This window comes from Podarcis gaigeae (genome assembly GCF_964106915.1).
Source record: "Podarcis gaigeae genome assembly, chromosome: 2".
NCBI lineage: Eukaryota > Metazoa > Chordata > Lepidosauria > Squamata > Lacertidae > Podarcis > Podarcis gaigeae.
In genome coordinates this window covers 33,882,646-33,905,161 of record NC_139679.1, presented here as the reverse complement: position 1 = coordinate 33,905,161, position 22,516 = coordinate 33,882,646, and the positions used below count along the sequence as shown (strand labels likewise).

The 22,516-nt window shown below is 40.7% G+C and overlaps 1 protein-coding gene and 1 long non-coding RNA gene across 31 annotated transcripts in view; one reads left to right on the top strand and one right to left on the bottom strand.

The window, feature by feature from the left end:
- The window catches only part of CACNA1G (calcium voltage-gated channel subunit alpha1 G), a 326,619-nt gene extending 319,105 nt beyond the window's left edge, over positions 1-7,514 (top strand). For all 20 annotated transcript variants that reach the window (XM_083727936.1, XM_083727932.1, XM_083727930.1 and 17 more), the window contains 2 exons: positions 526-695; positions 6,048-7,514. In XM_083727936.1, coding sequence (XP_083584062.1) covers positions 526-695; positions 6,048-6,911 — 1,034 coding nt within the window. In that variant the 3' untranslated portion in view covers positions 6,912-7,514. The remainder of the gene's footprint in view (positions 1-525; positions 696-6,047) is intronic.
- LOC310839445 overlaps positions 1-22,516 on the bottom strand; it is a 43,290-nt gene that overhangs the window by 11,205 nt on the left and 9,569 nt on the right. For 4 of the 11 annotated variants that reach the window (XR_014561507.1, XR_014561508.1, XR_014561512.1 and 1 more), the window contains 3 exons: positions 14,671-14,841; positions 9,574-9,641; positions 6,276-6,414 (listed from right to left, as the gene is read on the bottom strand). This is a non-coding gene — a long non-coding RNA (uncharacterized lncRNA). The other 7 variants (XR_014561509.1, XR_014561510.1, XR_014561514.1 and 4 more) reach the window with 6 other exon arrangements.

The window sequence follows — 22,516 nt, the reverse complement described above, 5'->3', positions numbered from 1 at the left end:
TATGCAATTCTCTAAAGTGCTGTGAGGTTTGTAAAAGCCATACATCACCAATAAGGAATATGAGTAACGTAACATTTCAAGTTAGAAAATAACTTTTGTGTTGTCAGTAAACTTAGAAGAAAGTTTATTTGAATAACCCTGAATAATAGAACAGATATTCTGGGAAATATTCCAGGACAAATGAGATTCCTTCTGTGGGAGATGGTCCAGATTAAATGAATAGCTTCTTGGTTTTGTTTTAAATCACATAAATGCTTTGGGCTCTGATGGAGAGGGTTGAGGCTCCTCACAGAGGTTATAATTCACCACCCAAGAACAAGGAGGCAGCTTGAAGAAAAATGCATATGGAATACACACAATATGACATTGGTGGATTGCTCCATAACCAATTCAGAAGCGATTTTATAGAAATTGGGAGTCCAGCAATTATGGGAGGCTAAGTTATCCTCATCTATGATGTACAGAATTTTATTTAACTCAGTTTGAGTTACCAATGTTCTCAGTTTCCCATCCTCTCTTCCTCAGGCTCAACGACGTCAGTGCAATCTCAGCCTGCAAACATTGATGCTCTCCTACAAATCCCAAGAGAGCTCTTCTACCACCTCAAGCCCCAATACAATCCTGACTGGGAAAGCAAATCCAAAGCCCCTCCACCTGTGCATTCTCCTTCTGCAGAACGGTTACTTCGCAGACAGGTAAGCTGAGCTGCTGATGTTATCATGCAACAAGTCTTATATCTATGTGTACTACCAATAAGTGAAAGGCTGCAGAGCAGGGCCTTGGAAATTATAACTAGGCACAAAATTGTTTTGAAAAGGAAAGAACCTGTGAGGAGATTCTGATTCCGGTGGTAGATTCTGTGAGCATGTCAAGATCATTCCAACTTAAGGAGCTATACACCACTTCCATTCTTCACTGTGCTTCATGGGCAGCGCATTTCAGCATTTGTTGAGTCTCTAGTAAATCAGTGCAGGTGGTGTTCCTGGCATGGTATGTGCAATCCAGACAACTGGCTTTCTAAAGTGAGCACCGACCTTATATTTTGGGGAGGTGGCACAAAGGACATATATTGGCCTCGTCAACAAGAATTTGCTCTTTTATATCCGTTATCATCTTGCTTCCTAACCTTTCCTGACTTTGCTCAGTCAGTTGACCATGTGATCAAGTCGCATGAGCCTCCTGAAGGTCAGCAGCTCAGCCACCTGAGTTACAACGAGGCCCCTATAGGTCTGCATCACATTACAACTCCATTTAAAAAACTGGATGTTTCCTCTGTACTTTGTTGTTGTTTAGTCGTTTAGTCGTGTCCGACTCTTTGTGACCCCATGGACCAGAGAACGCCAGGCACCTCTGTCCTCCACTGCCTCCCGCAGTTTGGTCAAACTCATGCTGGTAACCTCGAAAACACTATCCAACCATCTCGTCCTCTGCCGTCCCCTTCTCCTTGTGCCCTCCATCTTTCCCAACATCAGGGTCTTCTCCAGGGAGTCTTCTCTTCTCATGAGGTGGCCAAAGTACTGGAGCCTCAGCTTCACAATCTGTCCTTCCAGTGAGCACTCAGGGTTGATTTCCTTCAGTATGGAGAGGTTTGATCTTCTTGCAGTCCATGGGACTCTCAAGAGTCTCTGTACTTTCTCCCTATTATTTAAATAACATGAATGATTTGATTCCATTGCCCCAAACATTTTATTTATCAGGGCTGACAGCTTGGCAGTGGAACTCTTTTGGATGATACAGTTTTTTTCCATATTTTTAAGAGCTTGAATGATTCAGTGCTAGATTGATATTATGTAATACAAAGTGCAAAAGGCTATTTTTCATTTCCCTGAAATAGCATATCATGCGAGTGATTACTTAATAACCCCGTTTATTCAGGCCATTACATTCCTTTTCAATGACAAAATAATGTGGCTAATTTCTTGAGCCCCTCCACATGAATATGAAGCTCCAAGGTGAGCAGTTTACATTAATCTGGAGTATTAAACTGACAGGCTAAATTCTTAAAGCGTATTAGGTCGATGCTGAGCTAGCCTGCCAGCCTAATGTACACTAACAAAGAATCTAATTGATTTCATGGTTCCAGCCTATGAATATGCTCCTTGACGTTGAAGGAATATCAGTCCAATCCTTTTGAATCAGTGCTGCAGTGATAAGTGATCATTTTAGCTGTCTTCTTTTCATTCTTAGCCCTTAAAACTAGTTGCTGAGGACTAAGCATTTTTCAACACCAGATTATAATTGGACATAAGGAATTAGGCTAGCATTTTCAAGAAGCATTTAGTGACAGAATTTGAAATGTGCAGATGCTGCAAGTAGAATACTTATTATTTGCAGGTAGAATACTTTTTATTTCATTTTGGTGGATTCCTATATATGTTTTCTTTGGGCCCAGGAGGGCACTAATTAATCACACCCAAAATGTGAAGCCACTCAGTATTCATGCAAAGTCCATTCTGATTCCTAATTTGCAAAGTGAGTCTGGGAAATTCCTGACCGTCCACAGTCTACCCAAGGAAAGGCATAATGTTGAAGCAAGATACCTGGACCCAATACCATACCTCTTTTTCCTCAAACTCTTCCATCATCTTTCTCTGTGCTGAAACATTAACTGGAAGTACCCTAGATAGCCATTTAGTCCAGAGTCACTATACAGAAGACACTCATAAAGGAACTGATATTATTTTAGATTTTGGAGTTGTACTCTTCCTAAAAAAATGTTGCTTTATGGCAATGATTAGCAGTTTGCCCAGTGCTAAGTATGTATTTAACAAAGTACCAGACAAAGAACTGCCACTACTTCACTGTCTCAGAATATTCTAGTTTGAGGACGGCATAATTCCTGACCAAATGGCTAGTTCAATTCTTTGGCCACAACTAGGATGAAACCTGGTCCTGGGTGCTTTTGAGTCATTGTCATGGGCTTAGTCCTTCAATAAGAGATAAATCACAGAAGACATTTGACTGCATTGAGTGGATAGCTTCGAATTGTGGTTGTCCGTTTAATAATACCACCACTTCCCCAATGTAATCTTCACTACGGCCTTTCTAGTCCAGATTTTCCCCCCTTCTTGCCACTGATACTGGATTCACATTAAGAATTGAAAAAGGGCATCCAGTGACTAGAGGTTGGCACATGTCCTAGAACATTCTTAAGAGCTTTTAATGAAGATACAGAAACTTCTGTACTACGCTTTAGATAGATTGGTGTATTTGTTGTTAGGATTCCATCAGAGACTATGTGAGGGGTGTGTGTTTCTGGTATCAATTTATTTAGTCTGTTATGTCTTTTCATCTACTAAATAGTATTGCTATTTCTCTAATCTTTTTGATAGTATTTTTTTTCATCTTATTATACTAGTAGTCTCAAAGACGTTGTAACAGGATATTTGTACATACATCTGCCAACTGCTTTGTTCAATATGTACATCGCATGCATTTTTATTTGATTTTATCTCTCCTTCTCTCTCTCTCTTCCTCCCTCTCTCTCCCTCCTTTCCTTGCTTATGTCCTCTCCTTAACCTGTGTTTAGATAAATCTTGTTCACCACATCCCTGGCCCATACACGTTCCTTAGTCACTGACTCTCCTGTCATTCAACTTCCCTCACCTTTTTCAGTGCTGTAGAATGGACCAAATTCCCTGCTGTAGCTAAAACCATAGATCCCGGAAGGCCTGGCAGCTAGTGACTATGACTAATTCCCTGGTGAAGATTAGTCCATCAAGTGAATTAAAAGAACAAAGCTCTGTTCTCTGTTCAGGAACATGCTCCCTGCCAGTGCATTATAAAGAGTGCTTTTCTTCAGAAGAATTCTACTTCGATTCATTGGTTCGTGGGTCAGGTGGACACTAAAACAAAGGTGTAAAACAATCCCATTCTACTGCTAATAAAATGTTTAGTAGGGATCAACCTAGCAGTTGGTTTTCTGGGAGTGAACTCAGACCTTTTTTTTTTAAAAAAAAAAAAGGATTATAATTACTATCAACAGCCAAAGATGCCTGACAGTATAACCAAAATCAATAATCACTTGTATTATCAAATGCTCTGCAAATTAAAATTCAAAACTGTACATACAATCGTTTCCCTCAACACTATTACCATGGTTGCTATAGATCTTGCCTACATCTTTACATGAGATCAGAACCTGTAATATTTCAATTTTATTCCATGACAGCTGTTGAGAATATTGAGGTTCAAGTAGGAATGTGGTGTTGGGCCTATACATCTGTGTACTGCTTTGCAGTTAATAGTAAAATAAGATGCCCAATTAATTAATTAATTAATACAAACAGGATGGGGGAAGGACTTAATATTCCTATGTGTGATGACATCACCGGGCATACATTGGAAGCTCAGTTACAAATTTCACAGTAAAGTCCACCACTTGTAACGCTGAAAATTCACCACCAGGAGCACTAACAAGCTCCTCCTACTAGGGATGGGCGGTATATCAATAAGTTGTCTGAAACCGATTTGAAGTTCAGAGTGTGGTAACAGTTTCAGAATGGCAGTATATTGCCAGAGGGAGCTTTAAAACAGAGCATTCCTGCCCAGCCACTGTGAGGGGCGATCACCAGGAAGGGGGTATCACTACACCTGCCCACTCCATCCCTCACTGGAAAGAACATGCCAGAGTAATCGCTGGGTGTGCCAGGGCAGGCAGCCCAGCTGAGAGATTGCTCCTCCTGCCCACTCCCTCCCTCCACAGCCCAGGACCTTGACATCATGATATACCAGTATATCACAATGGTTAGCATGTGATATATCATGCTAACCAGGTATCACCCAGCCCTAGCTACTACTTAGCTGCAACCATCTTTGCCCACCCTGCAAGCTTTCTGCTAAAAGGCACATCTCCATTTCTCATTCTCTACTGGAGATGTATTGATAATTTAAGCATTGCTTTCATCTAAGGAAATAAGGCACTTGTCTTTGTATTGGTACACCCAAATCTCGCTTTCATACTTAATATAAAACACACACGCACACACAGCAAACCCAGTTGAAATAAAAAAGTGACTGCTTTGTCTGTCTGAGCCAAACACTGACCTTTATCTTATTGTAAGTGTGGTTAAAAAACAACAACACACACAAACCAGTTTGGTTTTTTTAAAATGTAGCTTTTGTAAAGTCCCCTCCTGGTCTCAGGTGTCACAATATAAGCCTGTAGAACAGTTTGCCATAGAAGGCCTTTCCTAGGTCTGGTTACGTTGCTTGAAAAAACAGTTAAGTACAGAGCAGTAGAGAGCCTTATTAAGGCAGCGTGTATTGAGTACTGGACTGTATATCTTATTGGAAGTCAATGATGGATAAGTTCCTGGGTGCCTAACAGCACTCCCAAGGATAAAATCTCAGGATCTATTTAGTTTTCCCAGTGTTTCTCCAGAACAAATTGGCTCTGATCCAAAGGGCCCATTGAGGCTGATCTAAAGCCAGTTCTTTCACAGTTGTAAAGGATGTGAGAAAAGAGGGAAGTGAATGAGTATAATTTCAACCCAGCAACAAGCTCATAAGATCAATGACTCCCCAAGTGCTATTGAAAAAAAGTGGTTTTTCATACCTGCTCATTACACCATCTGAGTTAGGAAAGAAACACTGAAGTCATCCATTGCCTTTAATTTGTAATGATGGGTCATATTTGGTTACTGCTCAATTATAGACAGCTATATTTGTTCCCAGCATGTTGCACTGCTATCCTTCCCAGACTGACAGTTTCACAACGGCACAATTTGCACCTGTAGGTAATAAGGATGTAGTAGTGCGTAACATCATAAGTTGGAGAGGTAGCTGTATAATCTGGATTTCATTGGCCTAGATGATAATGTGACCAGTGGTGGTGGTGTGAGAGAAATTGGGAGATAAGCACTGATGCTGCCAGAGTACATTTAACCAGGTGGCTGCAATTTATTTAGGTTCTAAAGGTTCTATTGCATTCAAAACTGGAGTTTTCCATTGTCACCTTTGGAGTATCTCTTACTGCTTATGCATTGCCTATACTGACCTGTTCTCTCTATGTTTGTTCCCTCCAATTCCTTGGCACTTCCATACAGATGGCAATAAGGAATGATTCCTCAGATACCCATAGCTCAGAAAGCCGAGAGAACATCCATGCCGAGGTGAGTGAGCTCTGTGATCCGAATTTGTCAGCTCCATCCACTGAGGATCTGTCTGTCACTCTGACACCCTCAGAAGCAAGAGACTCAGCCGGCTGGGGGCGATCGAGCGTTCATACTCAGCAACATTCCCGCAATCAGTATAACATTTCCATGCATGTGCCGGATTTGTGTGCCTGTACAGACTCCCTTCAAGAACTGCCTGGAGACCCGATGGACCAAGAAGTATCAGAAATAAATAGCTCTTTTACTTCAGGAACTTGTTCAGCCATGAGTGCCTCTTCAGTGGTTCAGCCCGAGACCCCTAAGAGAAACGTAGGCAACAGTGGCAATGTCACTTTGAAGGACCTGAAGAAGTGCTACAGTGTAGATACACAGGGTCTTCTTAAAAAACCATCATCCTGGTTAGATGATCAAAGGAGACATTCCATAGAGATTTGCTCCATGGAAAACAGCCCTCAGCATCATTCCACATCTAGTTCTTCTGGCTTCATAAGTCAGGTCTTAAGTGAAATGGAAGGCTTGCAAGGGACGCGGCAGAAGAAAAAACTGAGTCCTCCGTGTATATCAATAGACCCACCTGATGAACAGAGTTTGTTACTGAGGGGGCCACGCAGCGCCACACTGCCTGCCAGTGCAGACGTTTGCTTGCGAAGACGCGCCCCGTCCTGGGATTCCAAGGATTCGGTGGACGCAGGGGACTCGGCCCTTCCAGACAGTATGTCACTAACTCCAACCCCAAAGAAAGACTTGTTGACTCTTCCTAGCTTTTCCTTTGATCAAACAGATGCGGACCCTTGAGTTAGTTTGTTTTCTGTTGTTGGTGCCAAATGTTTCTTTTCTCCCTCCTGTAATAAATTAAACCTTTCCATTCTAAAATGGCACTGATTTCTTAAAAAAAAATCCAAAGAAAGTTTAAAGAGCTAGCTGGTTTTAAGAGTGGTTAAGCTATATCACGCTTACTTAAGCATAAGTTCTGCTTGGGTAAAAGCAATACATTGTTCAGAGTCTATATGTATATTCTATTTTATTAAATTAATTGAACCTAGTATTGCAGGATGTAGTACATTTTGTGGCTTAAAGACATTGTTTATTTTCTTCTGTTTTATGTATCTCAGAATATTCCTGAGATTGCGTTGGTTTTTTTTAATGAATATTTTAACCTTTAAAAATACATATTTAATCCTCCCCTATTTTCTTTTCATTTTGCAAAGCACAAGATGTAGCCATTAGTGCATTACTGAGAAAATGTGTCCCATGATCAACTAGAAATGAGAATATTTGCAATTATAATGTACTTCACTCACTGACCCCTCAACTATTTTCTGTAGAAAATAGCCATTTGGATATTTTTTTTACAACTGTATTGGCATTAAAAAAAGAATAAAATAATATCCAAAATGATTTTTATTACACTGTAGAGGAAAAGCAAGTGCACAAGCTGAAGAGCATATGGGATAAGCAGACTTGAAAGAAGGTTTCTTATAGAGAGAATTCAGCAGTCTCTTAGCAATACACAAGACTGTCTAATGTGCCAGATATTTGCTGTTGCTTACTTTGGTGATCCCTAAAATCCTACTGAGCGTGAACACCTAAGGTGAGGCCCTCTGTCCTCTTCCATTGCTCTTCCTAAATATGCAGAGTATGGCCTACAGGCAGAGAAAAGGTTGTGATGCTGCAGGGTTGTCATGATCTGGTACTCATAGAGGACAATCATGTGCACTTTACAGGGCCGGCCCACCCATGAGGCAAGGTGAGGCAACCACCTTGGGCGGCAAGATCAACAGGGGCAGCAGATCCTGATGCAGATCTTTATTTCAGCCCTTTGTTCCTGATGTCAGTCTTCACTCCCCACGCTGCCTTCCCTAGTAAGGAGGTGGGAAGACCACTTTGTGGTTCGCCTCAGGTGCCAAAATGTATTGGGCTGGCCCTGGTGCTTTACTAAGTCTCATCATTCTCCCCTTCTTCTGGTGGGACAACAAAACCCAGCAGTGGCAGCAACTGCTTACAAAAGCAATCCAACCTTGTATAGTCCATTTCACCTGCCTTAAAGTGCCATCAGCTACCCACTGCCAAATGGCAGTGTTTCTTTTTATTTTCTGTGGGATCAGACATTTCACCCCTGATTACCATAAACAGCAAATTAAGGGTCTGGAAAATCATTTGCATTTGTCCTTGTTCAGTACTGTACATCTATAGTGCAATGGAACATAATTTGAACAAACAACTTGCCTGAGAATCCCTCTTTCTCTAGTGGTAGCCATACAGTGGCTAAATGCACAATTAAATTCTTTCAGATTTATACTGCAATCCTAAACACATTTACTCAGACGTAAGTTCCCTTTGTTTCAGTGGAATGTGCTTCCAAGAAAGGGCTTAAGCTAACAACTGACAGTGATTTGCCTGGTTGAAAATTAAGGTTGACCTAAACTGAGCAGGTAAAGCGTTTCTTGCCATACAGCTCCACACTAGCAAGCTGCTAACAATCTATGTGTCAGGTTGCTTTTAAAGGCACAAGGATAGGGGCAAGTAAAAAGGTTCCAGTGCTACAAATAAACCTAATATGTCAATTTCTTTCAGTGGCTGAGAGAACCATTTCTATATATAAGAACCTATTTGAGGTTTGCAGGTGTCTCCCATAAAGTATAGTCGTACCTTGGATCCTGAAAGCCCTGGAACTCAAGACGTTTTGGCTCCCAAATGGCGCAAACCCGGAAGTGAGTGTTCCAGTTTGTGAATGTTCTTTTGGAACATCCAACGGGGCTTCCACAGGTTCTGATTGGCTGCAGGAACTTCCTGCAACTAATCAGAAGCTGTGATTTGGTTTTCAAACGTCGAACAGATTACCGGAACGGATTCCGTTCAATTTCTAAGGTACGACTGTAAATTCAAAGAATGCAAATAATTCTTGCAGTAACAGGAAGATAATATTAGGAGTGCTTTTAAATTGTATTAGCCTCTCATCAGTCTTAACAGGATCAACCCCAGACTAATTTTCTCAGCATAATGATCAGGCATCTGGTCTATGTAAACCTGGAATCATCAGATTTTAATGGATCTTTTCTGTTCATTGTCAGCTGCTTCGGGGTTTTATTTACAGTTCAGTAGTATACTGATTTTGATAAATAAAATCACCCAAACTGGTCTAGCAGAACCCAGTCTTCATCCACATGCTGAATGCTAAAGCCAAACAGTTTTCCATTCACACAGTGGGCTTAATATGAGCCCAAACCAAGGCTGGCATTTGGCTACATTGAGGACATGTTTTGCTTTGCAATTCTAGGTTCTGCAGCATTGCTGCCATGCTCCTCTTCCTTAAGAAAGGGGGGGGGACACTCTGTTTATAGTGGTAGTGAAATTGATAATGATTCCAAAAATAAACCAGAAAAACTGCCCTTATAACCAAGAACTCCAGAAATTAATGTATACAGTTATTTTACATATATAAAAATGTCTCTCCTACCTTTCTGTTGCCTGTGCACCTGTTCCCTGTTCATCAGTCAATATGTTAGCAGGTGCCGGTCATGGGGCCTGTAAAAAGCATAATACATTCTCTGTAGGATTTATATACACAGAGATGGATTCTGCTGTCATGTTGTCTCTTGTTAACCTGTTTTTAACCACTGCTGCTTCCGTGCATTCTGTGCTTGCAACAACTCCCTTAAGTAGGTTAGGCTGAAAGAGAGTGATTTGTCCAAGGCTACCTGTAAGTTTCACTACTGGGCGGGAAGGGAACCTGGATGGTACCAAACTGCTTAATCCTGAAGCCGCCACACACACTGGCTCATCCTCCAAACAGCTTTGGCTAGTTAAAACAGTGCAAAGGGGTTGAAGAAAGGGGTGGATTTTTTAAAAAAATGTTTTACTGCAGCTCACAATTCGGGGGGGGGGGGGAATTACCACTAAAAGCAGTTCTTTGCACTGGTCTAACTAGACAAAATGAACACAAAAGTAGGGAGGGCTGGTTCTTCCCTATGCCTTTGGCACGCAATTCAGTTACATATATTAGTGAAGAGAGCATCACCCTCTAGACAAAGAATGAGTTAATACAGTGGTACCTTGGGTTACAAACACCTTGGGTTACAGACTCCGCTAACCCGGAAGTAGTACCTTGGGTTAAGAACTTTGCCCCAGGAGGAGAACAGAAATTGTGTGCTAGCGGCACAGCGGCAGCAGGAGGCCCCATTAGCTAAAGTGGTACCTCAGGTCAAGAACGGTTTACGGTTAGGAATAGACCTCCGGAATGAATTAAGTTTGTAACCAGAGGTACCACTGTAAATGTATCGTTTCCAAGGATCCCAAGGGTTGCACTGGCACAATTAGTGGTGCTTCTGCAGCATCCAAGCATGCACTCTCACACACATATACACACTGTCACACTGGTAACTGCCTTTTTTTCTACAGACCAGGCTTCCCACCTTTAGAAAGCCTCTCCTTCGTGGTGAGATGGCTTTGCTTTTAACAACATGCTCCTGTTTTTGCTGGAAGAGATCCATTGATTTCAGTTTAACCTGCCTCTGCGTAAATGTAAACATATTTAGGACTGCAGTGTCGGTATACGTTGTTAATCCAATTAAGGCTAAAAGACATTCTAGGCCATGCCTTCCTATGGTCCTCATTTGATCAAACATTCAGTCTAAACCTGGAACTGTATTTAAAGATTGATTAAAGGGAAAGACAAACAATATTTTGAAACTCAGATTTTGAATACTTGAAATTCCAAAATAATATTGAAAATAAAATAGAATAAAACTGGAACTAGCATGATTACTAGATTAGACAAGCTCATACTGGACCCTTACCTAAAAGCACATTTCATGTGGACCTTGTCACCAAGTGATGATATAAATCAATGTAAGGTTGTAAAATTTTGCAACATATCTGAATTAACACCCATGTATCCTACGGAGCTCTCTGTACCAATAGAATCTTGGTTCAGTATCATCCCTGCTTGTGCAATATCCTGAACACCCCAATGCTTTTGTTTCTCCAAGCCACTGAGTTTGAAATAGAATGTGAAATTTTGAATTCAACAAATTCATCAACTAAAAGTTATGATTTTTGGACCTACTAATCATATTACCACAATCAGTGCAATTCTTAGAAACCGGTCTATCATTGTAATTTTCTCTAGTTAACGGGGGGGGGGGGCAGGATAAAAAGACAGCACAGTAAGATGGAAATATGTTTAATCCTTTGCTTTGGTTTTGAGGTTTTTTCTCATTCACCAAAGCCCTATGCAGATATTCAAAGCTATGCAAGGACAATGTATCAGGGACCATGCTCCTTTTTTCTGTTCCCACTCCCACACACAGACAGGCAACCCTGCCATTTGCATATTCATCTATCTAACTTGTGTGCATACGGGGCTAGACACATAGAGCCTAACACATGTCATTCCCAACCTCACAATCTATGTACCCAATATTAGAATATACAAATGGCAGGCAGGGGTGACTTTCATTGGTATCTGCAAGCATAGGCTACAGTGTAAATATGGCAAAGTAATACACAGACATCAGAAGTGAGTCATGCAAAGGAACATGGTCTTGATCTTCTCACTATGCTTAGCTTCAAACATCTGCATACAGCAGAGGTGAGGGACCTATGGCTCTCCAGATGCTGTTCAACCATATTTCCCATCAGCCCCATTCAGCATGTCATTAGTCAGGAAAGATGGGAGTTGGGAGTGCAACAACACAAAGGGCTGCAGGTTCCCCACCCCTGGCAAAGGGATTCTGATAATGGAATAGCGAGGTGTCAATAAAATGATGGTACACAATTTCAGCAATTGTTAAAATGTACAGTATTGATCTGGCTGCAATCAAATCTACAAAGACTACACACAAAGAGCATAATGTGCAATATTTCAGAGGGGAATGTGGTGCAAAATGTAATGTACACTGAAATCTCAAGAACTGTAACAAGTATCCTAAAAAAAATAATGTTTAAAGATGTTCTGTTTTCAGTGCTTGGGGATTTTCCCACTCAGAAATTCCATGTGCATATCAATAAAGCAACGATTTGCTTCATAAAATCATATTCAATAAAAAGATCAATACAAAACTTACTGTAACCTAATGCATTCAGGAAAATAATGCATGTAAACTACTTTGTGATACAAATATTTTCTAGTTGCCCTTTTGAAAATCCAATTACAGTACTAAAGCATGTGCAATAATCTTCGAAGAATTTTAAATACCTTTGGGATGGGCTTTTTTGAAATATATATATAATTTGACTTTTTTTAAGAAAACAAAAAGGTTCTAAAGAGAAATACACAAATTCTGTAGAATGGTTATGCTGATTTTTTAATATATATTTTTGTAGAAATCTCTAGAGCAATTGTCAAGCCTGCCAAGCATCTTGGAAATAGAAGAGGCCTAAGTTCTGGCATTTTAGTCTGAGGTTTTTGAGACCAGAGCTGATACGTTTTGAGATACATGTTTTTACCTGTTTTTCCAATATCAAGGGTAAGGATTTAAGAACTTAATTTTAGCTCCCAGTTCTAAACACATTTCAAAGAGGCCAATCGCTTGACAATTTCATAGTAGATGCACTACACAAGCAACAAGCTCTTGCCCAACTATCATTCATTTCAGCAGCTATTATTGAAATGACTGCATCTCAAGCATTAAGGTTTTTTCCCCTGCTGAATTCATTTGGATGTGGATTGCATGCACCCGCGAAATAAATTCAGCTACATTCATAGCTCTTTTCTCCACTGATTTGTTAATGGCTGACGAGAGTTATAAAACTTCAATCATTTTTTCAGTGTGATAAGTAAACCAAGGCTGCAATCCTTTACACACTTACCCTGCATGTAGGCATGTAAAGAATTACACAGTAAGGCTATGATCTAAAGCACACTTTCTACTGAGTAAGTCCCAGTGAATTCAATGAGCTTTCTGAATATATATCACTGGGATTGTGTTGCATAATTTTAGTCACAGTTTAAGCATATGTGGTGTGTGTGTGCGTGCATGCACACAACACGCTCTAACAGCAAGGTAAACAGCAAATGAAAGCTCACACTGGGACCCACACAACCTGGCTCAAGTTTCTTGGGGCTCTGCAGATGTTAAAAAAACACACGTGTATTTGAAAAACTTGGTTGCAGAATTCCATTTGAACAAAACGAGTAGGTTAGCTTAGAGAGCAACTAACTAAGATTTCATGTCACAAATTAATTTTATTTGCAAGAAAAATGCTATACTAATGAGGTTTTTGTAACATGCTAATTTATGAACATTTAATCCGCCATCTGTTTTAAAGTCCATTATTGATCAGATAAAAATTCTGACTCTATTGACAGCCTTACTGACAAGTAATGGGTGCTTCAAATGATTGCAAGTTGCAATCATTAGAGGGTGGGGACAATTGTGTGAATTTGCCATTTATATGTATGTGATTCCTATTGACTTCACTGGGACTCTGGTGCATCTGAGTGTGTTTAGAACGAGATCTTTCCTATTCTTTGATGCTGCAGTTCTAAGTTCTTAGGTTGTTGTTGTTATTTTAAAACATACTAATTTAAAGCATATTGCCCCTAGTAAACCCAACCGAGAAATGCTATCCAGTTTGTTTTAAAGCACACCAGCACTTTAATATTGTGGATTTACTGTATACTGGTAGGAAGAGAGTATTCTGCTTTTGCCAGTGTATATTATGAGGGTAAACACTTGCTACCATGTCTGAGGGAGGAAAAAGAAAAATGTAAATTCCATACTTGCAAACATTGCACATGGTATTTCTATAACTTTTAGGTAGATTACAGGTTATTTAAACTGTAGATAATTTGGAAGAAGATACAATGTTTTTGGCTTCTGTAAATTGCACTCAACAGAAAATCTGGTTTTGGTCAGAAAAGGGGGTTTATAATTGTAAAGTATGCCTCAGTTTCCCCTTCAATGCCTCACTGACTATAATAACCCACATAGAATCTTTCACAAAAATTGCTAGAGTAGCCGCAGTACCAATGTCCATTAACAACCTAGTAACTATTTTAGAACTTTGTATTTAATAGATAATATATTGTTAAACTGTATCAGGTATAGAGACCTAAAATTGGGTGTTTGGTGAGGGCAACAAAAGATGGTACTATTGGGGAATACTGGGTTAAAATGTTTTTTTATGAGTGTAAATCTTTACAAATGACAAAAACAAATGTGTACTATTAAAAGCTTTTGAAAAGAAAAGGCATGAACCATGATTCTTTTATTCTTAGTTATTTGATCTGTATATGCAAACAGCACATATCCATTATCAACGCTAGGCATGATCGGTGTCAGTCTACAAATAATCCACATCAATTTGTAAAAACACGGGCAATCGGCTTCAATGATCCAAACATTTCTTTACTGTCAGCAGCAAGGGGTTCCTATGATGCACTGAAACTCCCACAGAATCTCTGTCTGGTGTTTTGTTAATGTACTGTGGCAAATAATAATTAGAACTATTTTGGTTGAGAATGTTGCTTGTAGAGTACAGAGCTGTGGTGAAACCTGTGCCACTACGTTTCAATTGATCTTTCTGCATGCCAACTTAAAGGAACACTTACCCGCAGGAGCGGATGTTTATTTTTTTGCAATGTAGGTTTGAATCATTGCTGTGCGTTGTCTGGTGGACAGCAACACGACAACAGGCCTTTTCCACAATGGCTCCCTGTTTGTGGAAGGCTCTCCCCGGGGAGGCTTGCCTAGCGCCTTTGGCTGATGAAACATGCTATGCCCTTAAAAAAAAGTTTATTATTATTATTCATAAAGAATTGATATTGATATAAACATATACAAAATGTATTATTTATTATTATTATTCATAAAGAATTGATATTGATATAAACATATACAAAATGCAGAATGAATAACAAGTGTAACAATCAACACTAAAAATAGAAAAATAACATGAAATGAGAAAACAGAGGGGAGGGGAAACCTGGGAGACAACAGAGAGTGCAATGACACAGACAATTATCACATAAAAGAAGAAAAAGGTGAGTCAATTTAGTTCTCAACAAAGCCTCTCTCCACATATTTATCTGTGGAGCAGGGGTTTTAGTGGGCTGTGCAGATGAGTTAACATAGGAGGAAAACTTGAATAAAAGTGGTCTATTTCTGATGAACCATTAAGGGCTCTCCGTTTGTGTGTCAGGTGTTCTGACAGTGCAATGTACCGTACAGGTTCAAAAATGACACAGTACAACTAGAAAGCAAGAATCTCCCCTGGTCATCAGATGAAGGACCCTCCTCCAGGCAGCATCCCCCTGTTTCCAGGAAGTAACTGTCAGCTGTACCCCCTAAGCACCTGTGCCCCTTGCCTCCACAGCAGCCAAGTGAGCAGGCCAGATCCCATTCCTCCCTGCAGAGAAGGAACTTATCACAGTAAGTACCAATGTTTGCCCCATCCGTCCCCACAATCTGCAGACAACAGCAATGGCACCCAAGAAAGCACTGCCTAATTGCTTTTAAAGTAGCATTGGATGGGAAGAGAGAGATAATCCTGTATCTACTCAAAAGTAAGTCCCATTGGTTTACAGAACAATCCTAACCATGTCTGCTAAAAAGCAAGTCCTATTGAATTCAGTAGGGTTCACTTCCAGGTAAATGGTATTAGGATTACAATTTTACTCCCAGGAAAGTGAGTATAGGGTGCTGGGAAGGGTCGGATTCAAAAAAGGCTATGAATTATACAAACAAACCACCCTGTTCAAAAGAACAGAAAAAAATTAAACTTGTATAGCTCTTCATATTTAGAAAAATAACCATCAACACATTTTAATGGCATCATAAGCTACATGTACACTTTTATATTTCTCTACAAAATTATTTGACAAATAAAACGTATCCTTTGCAAATAATTTCTTTTTAAGCTGCATGCACACATTATCACACAGTACTGCACTGAAACTGATAAACATTACATACAATTTGACTTCCATCTATATCAGAAGCTTTGAGAAGCAGCCTGATCTGTTTTAAAGCTGCTCTTTAAAATGCCACACACACATGCATGAACTCAAATTCAGCAAATATGCTGCTGCTGCCTCAGAGGTCATTGGCGGGGGTCAGCTTCTCCCCACATCATAGATTTTGAAAGCTACAGCCTCTTCTCCCTGGAAAAGGTAGATCTCTCCACTGATTTCCATAGGAGAGAGTATAAGTTTGTGTGCAAAACAAACAGCTTTTAACCTCTCCACCAAATTCTTCGGAGTGGAGTACCCTGGGGAAATGTGATTAAAATCTAGACCTGTATGTCAAAATTAAAGATCCCCCCCCCCACCTATCTATCTGAGCATATTTTTTGGATAGCCAAGGAAGTGACTCAAGAACTTAGGGAGTCTCTGATCTACTGCAAGATGCCTTGTCAACAGCACAGTCCAACTCAGAAACGCGAGAGCCTTCCCCCAACCACCCTGATTTGCCTTGTAATTCAAGGGCCACACAGTGCTACACGCTCCTGGTGAGATTTCCCTCTCAGTTGTGCCTTGAGGACCTCTTCACACACTAACCAAGTAAATGTGATCCCATGTACCAGGCAGGGGGCCATAACACAATCCCACAAGTGTGGTCCTTCCCACCTGAACGCTACCATCCATTTCAGTAGCCAGTGGTAGGCCCAAATGTCACAAATGTATGGGGGGGGGCAGATCTTCCTTTCCCAGCAAGAATGTAGGTTACATTGCTGCCATCTAGAGGGTATAATAATTATATTTTACTAAATTATATAAAGAAAGACAAGGCAATACAGTATATGGCAGAAACACTACCGGTACAGAAGGAATTGTGCTGTATAAGCTTATCTTCAGCGCTTGCTTAGTTAAGAGTTGCTGTTTAATTCCATTAACCACTAACATAAAATAACCAGTTCAGCAAGGGCTGAATACATCTAGCTAGAAACCCCCAACTGCCATTTCCCATAGAACCAAAAGAAAGACATGCTGCTACATGGGACACCAGGGTCAACTTCTCCTAATGAATGTATTGCTTTATTATTTTATTATTATTTATTATTTATTATGGGTATTGCTTTCATTATTCTCCCACATAAGGCTGTCATTTGAGGTAAAAAAAAATGCTGCCAAAATTGCAGTCCAGGTAAAATGTATATGGGGCAGCAGATTGGCCTCCAATAACTGGGAGCCATGAAGGTCTACTGTGTCTTTGTACAGAGCAAATGAGAATATACATACAAGGGTCCTGTGATAATCTGGTTGCCTTGCACACACACCCATCAGTCAGGATGAGGGGCATTTTTCTGGCGTAAAGTATGAAAACCCATTGTGTTTCAAGGCTTACATTCTGTTAATGGTTGAGAAACGTTTGTGATATCTGGAGCTATTCACATGGCGCAGCTCCTACGCTGGCCTCTGTCTGCTGTTCCACAGCACTTTTCCTGTTGCTGTTCCACCCTTTCATCAATTTGTATTTTCAAACCGTGCATACTCTCCAACATTTCTCCGATGAAAATAGGAACGTCCCATTCCATAACTACTTATACCCCACACATCTTACTGGGTTTACCCAGCCACTCTAGGCAGCTTCCAACATATACAAGAACATAATAAAACATTAAACATTTTTTTAAAAACTTCTCTATACAAGATTGCCTTCAAACAGCTCAGGGGTCGGATAACTCCATACCCTCCAACATTTCTCCAGTGAAAATAGGGACATTCTAAGGAAATGTGGGACATTCTAGGATCAGATCAGAAAGCAAGGCGGCTTCTCTAAATCAGGGGACCTCCCTGGAAAATAGGGAAACTTAGAGGGTTTGACAGTGCCTTTCATTTTTATTGTAGTGTCAAGGCAGGTCTGCAAAAAATGAAAAGCCTTTTGAAGCATTGTTCTGGGGGGGGAGGGTTTTTTTGCTTTTATTTTAACTGTTCTGACGAGAGGCAGATACAGTTCATCTAGAAAACAAAATGCTAGTCCTGTTCAGATGCACCATTTTGCATGGATAGATAAACCTGCCCTGGTGTCACAGGACAGTGTGGGGACTCTGGCTTTCATGGCTTCAACCCCCAAGTCAAAGATAGCATGGTTCCAGCACAGTCTAAATACTATTTTTTTATTTTTTATTTTTATTATTATTATTATTATTATTATTATTATTATTATTATTCACTTACACAACATTTCAGAGTAGTCAAAACAAGTTAAAGCAGAAGCGGTAACTGCAGGTAAAGCAGTAATTGTGTGAGGCTCTCCAGTGGGGTATTTTCTCCTCATGCAAATACTGTAGTAGCTATGAGGGTGGTCCGCCTGCCCCCCTACCCTGAGTACAGCCCTCAGCATTTTCCCACAAGGAAGCAGATGGCCAGATTCAGAATCTGGCATGGACTTTGGAAGTGGCTGCTTAAGCCTCAGAGGGAAGGACATACCGTATATCAGTCTATTAAACGACGGGCACAAACACAATAACAAGAGAGTTCTTATCTCATAAATCCAGCACCTCTGACAAACACTACTCCCCCCCCCACCTCCAATTTTAAATTATCATTTGTTCAGGGTGTGTGTGGAGCCAACAGGTGCGACACATTCAGGCAACATTGCTCCATAACAACTTCACACTCAAGATTGCCCCCAGCCTGGTAGACTGACCCCATAGACCTCTGCCCCCCTGCTTCCCTACAGTTCCTGCTCCCTGGGGTCATGCATGTTTGTTTTGTTTGTTTCAAAAAATGCCTTTTCTTTTTAGCTCAGTCACCAGCACAAGCTATTACTACGGTACTCTCTTCATCTTGTCTCTCTCTGGCCCTTTTCGGAGTGGGTTGCTCTCCATCTCTGGCGCCATCTGCTGGCTAATTACAGTTCTTTGTGGGGAAGCTGAAGTGCTCCACAAGTGCAAAAATATTGGTTGCATTATTCTGATAATTACAGCCTTGTCGGTGATTGAGACAAGCCTTAACCGTTGCATGCAATTTGAACAGAACCCTTCAGAGCGTACCTCCTTCCTTTCTCCAGAAACACTTCACTGTAATAAGACACGTTTGGCATAATTGGTGCGCACTTGTATTTGAGTGCGTCTTGTGGCGCCTGCATTCACTATTCACTGCACTTGTATCTGCAGCTGTTTTGTCCACTGATTTAATGACTCGTTGCTTTTCTGTTTCCCCAAATTCCTAAAAACCAAATACTTTTCTTGCATGGATAACTGAACAATATTTCTTAATTTCCAGATAACCCAAATGTTTGGGGCTGTAGGATGATGCAAAACTGTGTGATTTCTAGCAGGGGGCGGAGGGAGATGTGTAGGAGTAAACTGCCCATTTAACCTTAGACACTCTCTGATATTTATTTACATGGATGTAAAATTTAAAAAGGAGGAAAGAAAAAAGTCGGCACAGCATTTGTTCACATTCAAGGCTTTTATAGAGAAAAATCTAAAGTGTGCTAAGGTCCTTTTGGCAGCTGCAGCAATAAGGTCTATGGACCAACCAGTTGAGCTGATGTTATATTTTTATGGAATCTTTGAGAAACAGATGCTGGAGAATTACTGGTTGTGCAGCCACTGCATATTTACTCAGAGCAAAATGTCCTGTTGCGTTCAAAGAGTCTAGCTTCCAAGTGAGAGGGCATAGACTTTTGTGAAATCCCATCTTTTATTTTATTAAAATCATTTTTATCATTTTTATTCCCCCTCTCCTCAAAAAGTCTTCAAGGTAGCCAACTTGAAGTACCAAATATCAAATAAAAGTACTTAAACAAATTAAGAATGTTTATATGAGTTGAAGGAAAGGGTTGCAAAAAGGACAATCAAGTAATTCTATGCCAGCAGTGCTTGTCTTGCTTCCATCAGTCTTTGTTGTTTTCTTTTCTCTTTTTTTTGTGAGGTCAAAATGATGTTCCTGGACATTCCAACGCCTCAAGTTGATGCATCAGAAACTACTGTAACAAAAGATGCATCTTTTATGGCAGCAATGAAAGTTCCATTTGGCTGGGGATATGAAGAGTCTGTGTACTGTTGGCAGGACTGAGTGGGAAGAAAAGGTAGGTATGGTGGGTGAAGGGCAGAAAGCCCAGTTGAATGAGGACTGAGAAGGCAGTGCTGTAGATTTTCCGGAAAAGTTTGGCACATATCTGAAGAGCTATTTATATACATGTGCTTCACAGGAACAGTCAGCAGGGAAAATTAATTACCAGTCATATCTAATATCAAAGTTGTATTGTATTCATGCCAATTGTCCTGTCTTGGCTGGACTGTACCCATAATTAGCCTTTGGAGTAACCTCTCAGATTCAATACCCTCTACTGTAACTAAACTAAAGACATGCCATTGTAATCATCATATATTCTTTCCCTGTTTAATCCCTGCTTCCATTTCCTTCCCCTTCCTTCAATTCCCTTGTGTCAACTTTTAGACTGTATGCCTCTTGGGGCAGAAACCTGTCCAACCATTCTTTGTAAAGCACCCTGGACATAGGTGGTATTGTAAACAAAACAGAAAGGAAACAAGCACACTAATGTTACTGTGGGTGTGGGCTTTGTATTCTTTATTTTTTATTAAAATATATTTCTAGAAATGGAAACTTTTCAGTAGAAAAATCTAGCAGTAGAAAATTTCCCCACCTGAATGAGGTTGTGGGGGCAGAGGTGGCCAATCTTTCTTCTGCCCCCTTCTTTTAGGAATAATCTGTCGGGGGCTGCATGCTAGATCTAGATCCTAGATATGAAAAGTCTACCCAAAGCCATACAACCCAGAAAATAATTTTAAACCAATCCATTTATTTTTATTGAACAAATAACAGATTGCCCTGAAACTACATGGGGGGGGGCGCAATTTTTAAAGCACAGAAAAAATAAAGACAAAACATCTGATGGGACTGAATATTCAGGCAGCTTTTGGAGGCATAAAATGAGGGCTACATAAAATGAGGGTAGTGCTATGGTCTAAACCACTGAGCTTAGGGCTTGCCGATCAGAAGGTCGGCGGTTCAAATCCCTGCGACAGGGTGAGCTCCAGTTGCTCGGTCCCTGCTCCTGCCAACCTAGCAGTCTGAAAGCACGTCAAAGTGCATGTAGATAAATAGGTACCACTCCAGTGGGAAGGTAAATGGCGTTTCCGTGCGCTGCTCTGGTTTGCCAGAAGCGGTTTAGTCATGCTGGCCACATGACCCAGAAGCTGTACGCCGGCTCCCTCGGCCAGTAAAGCAAGATGAGCGCCGCAACCTCAGAGTTCACAACTGGACTTAACCGTCAGGGGCCCTTTACCTTTACGGGGCTACATAAAATGAGATTGGTGGGTCACAGGCTACCCACCCATGGGGAAGGGGTACTAAAAGTTTGGAAGTTTGAAAGGTCACTGGTTGAAGGAAGGAAGAACAACTGGCTAAGGAATAGAGAATTTAGTGAATGGTAGGTAGTGAGACCCTGTCAGCATACAAAACCTCTGCTCAAAGACCTGCATTGGCTTCCAATTTGTTACTGAACCAAGTTCAAGGTGTTGCTATTAGTGTACAAAGCTTGGACCAATTTACTTGTAGGATTGCCCTATAAGACGACTCCACCACTTCAATCTGCAGAACTGGTGCAACATAATAATCATTCTGCACTTATAAGAAATCAGTCTCCTAGCATCTACACTTTCGAACTCCTCGCCTATTGACAACAGGCAGGCATCTCCACAGTAATATTTTCATAGAGCCGCCATTCGCCCAGGTTTTCCTTTACATGACTGTGATTTCAAAACCTCTGGGGGAATATCCAAAAGGCGGCGCTTTGTCCTGGATCTTAGTTAAGTCAATGGAAAAATCATTTTTGGCTCAACAATTGTAGGGTCTTCCTAAAAAGCTCAACTTTGGGGGTGTACTGGTTTTTTTAGGCAACCCTATATTTTCAGTGCCTAACCAGAATGCTGACATGTGATCAATTAAGCAGGGTGGGACTTACCTGCCCCCCCCACAATATTTTATTCAAGTTGGCACCCCAAGGCCAATTGTAAAGGAATGCAAATCATCCAGAGTTAAATTATGAACAGGCTGACCCTAAAGGTATATACTGAACGCTACTGTACCCAAAGGAACTTATTTTCTGATAAGTTGTAAAATGCTGGGGAGGTGTCAGGCCAGGAACTGTGGCTGTCAGAATCTGGAAGCCTTTCTCTTACACTTTGACCCATGTGAAAGCTTCTACTAGAGTACTAGCCTACCATATTGTTTTTAGCTATTTTTTAAAACAGCAAAAACGCCACTGTCGACATGGAATGCCACATGTCCAGATTTTCACAGACATTTCCCCGATGTCCGCACGGACACTCCTGCTGACTGCAGTATTCCAGATATGTCCAGGAAAATCTGGACATATAGCAACCCCACCTATTGCTGCAATTGACCAGAAAGCACCTAGAAGCTCAACAGAGTCACACCAGGGACCAAGGGAGTTCATCCCTGTCTTATTTCACCTCCATCC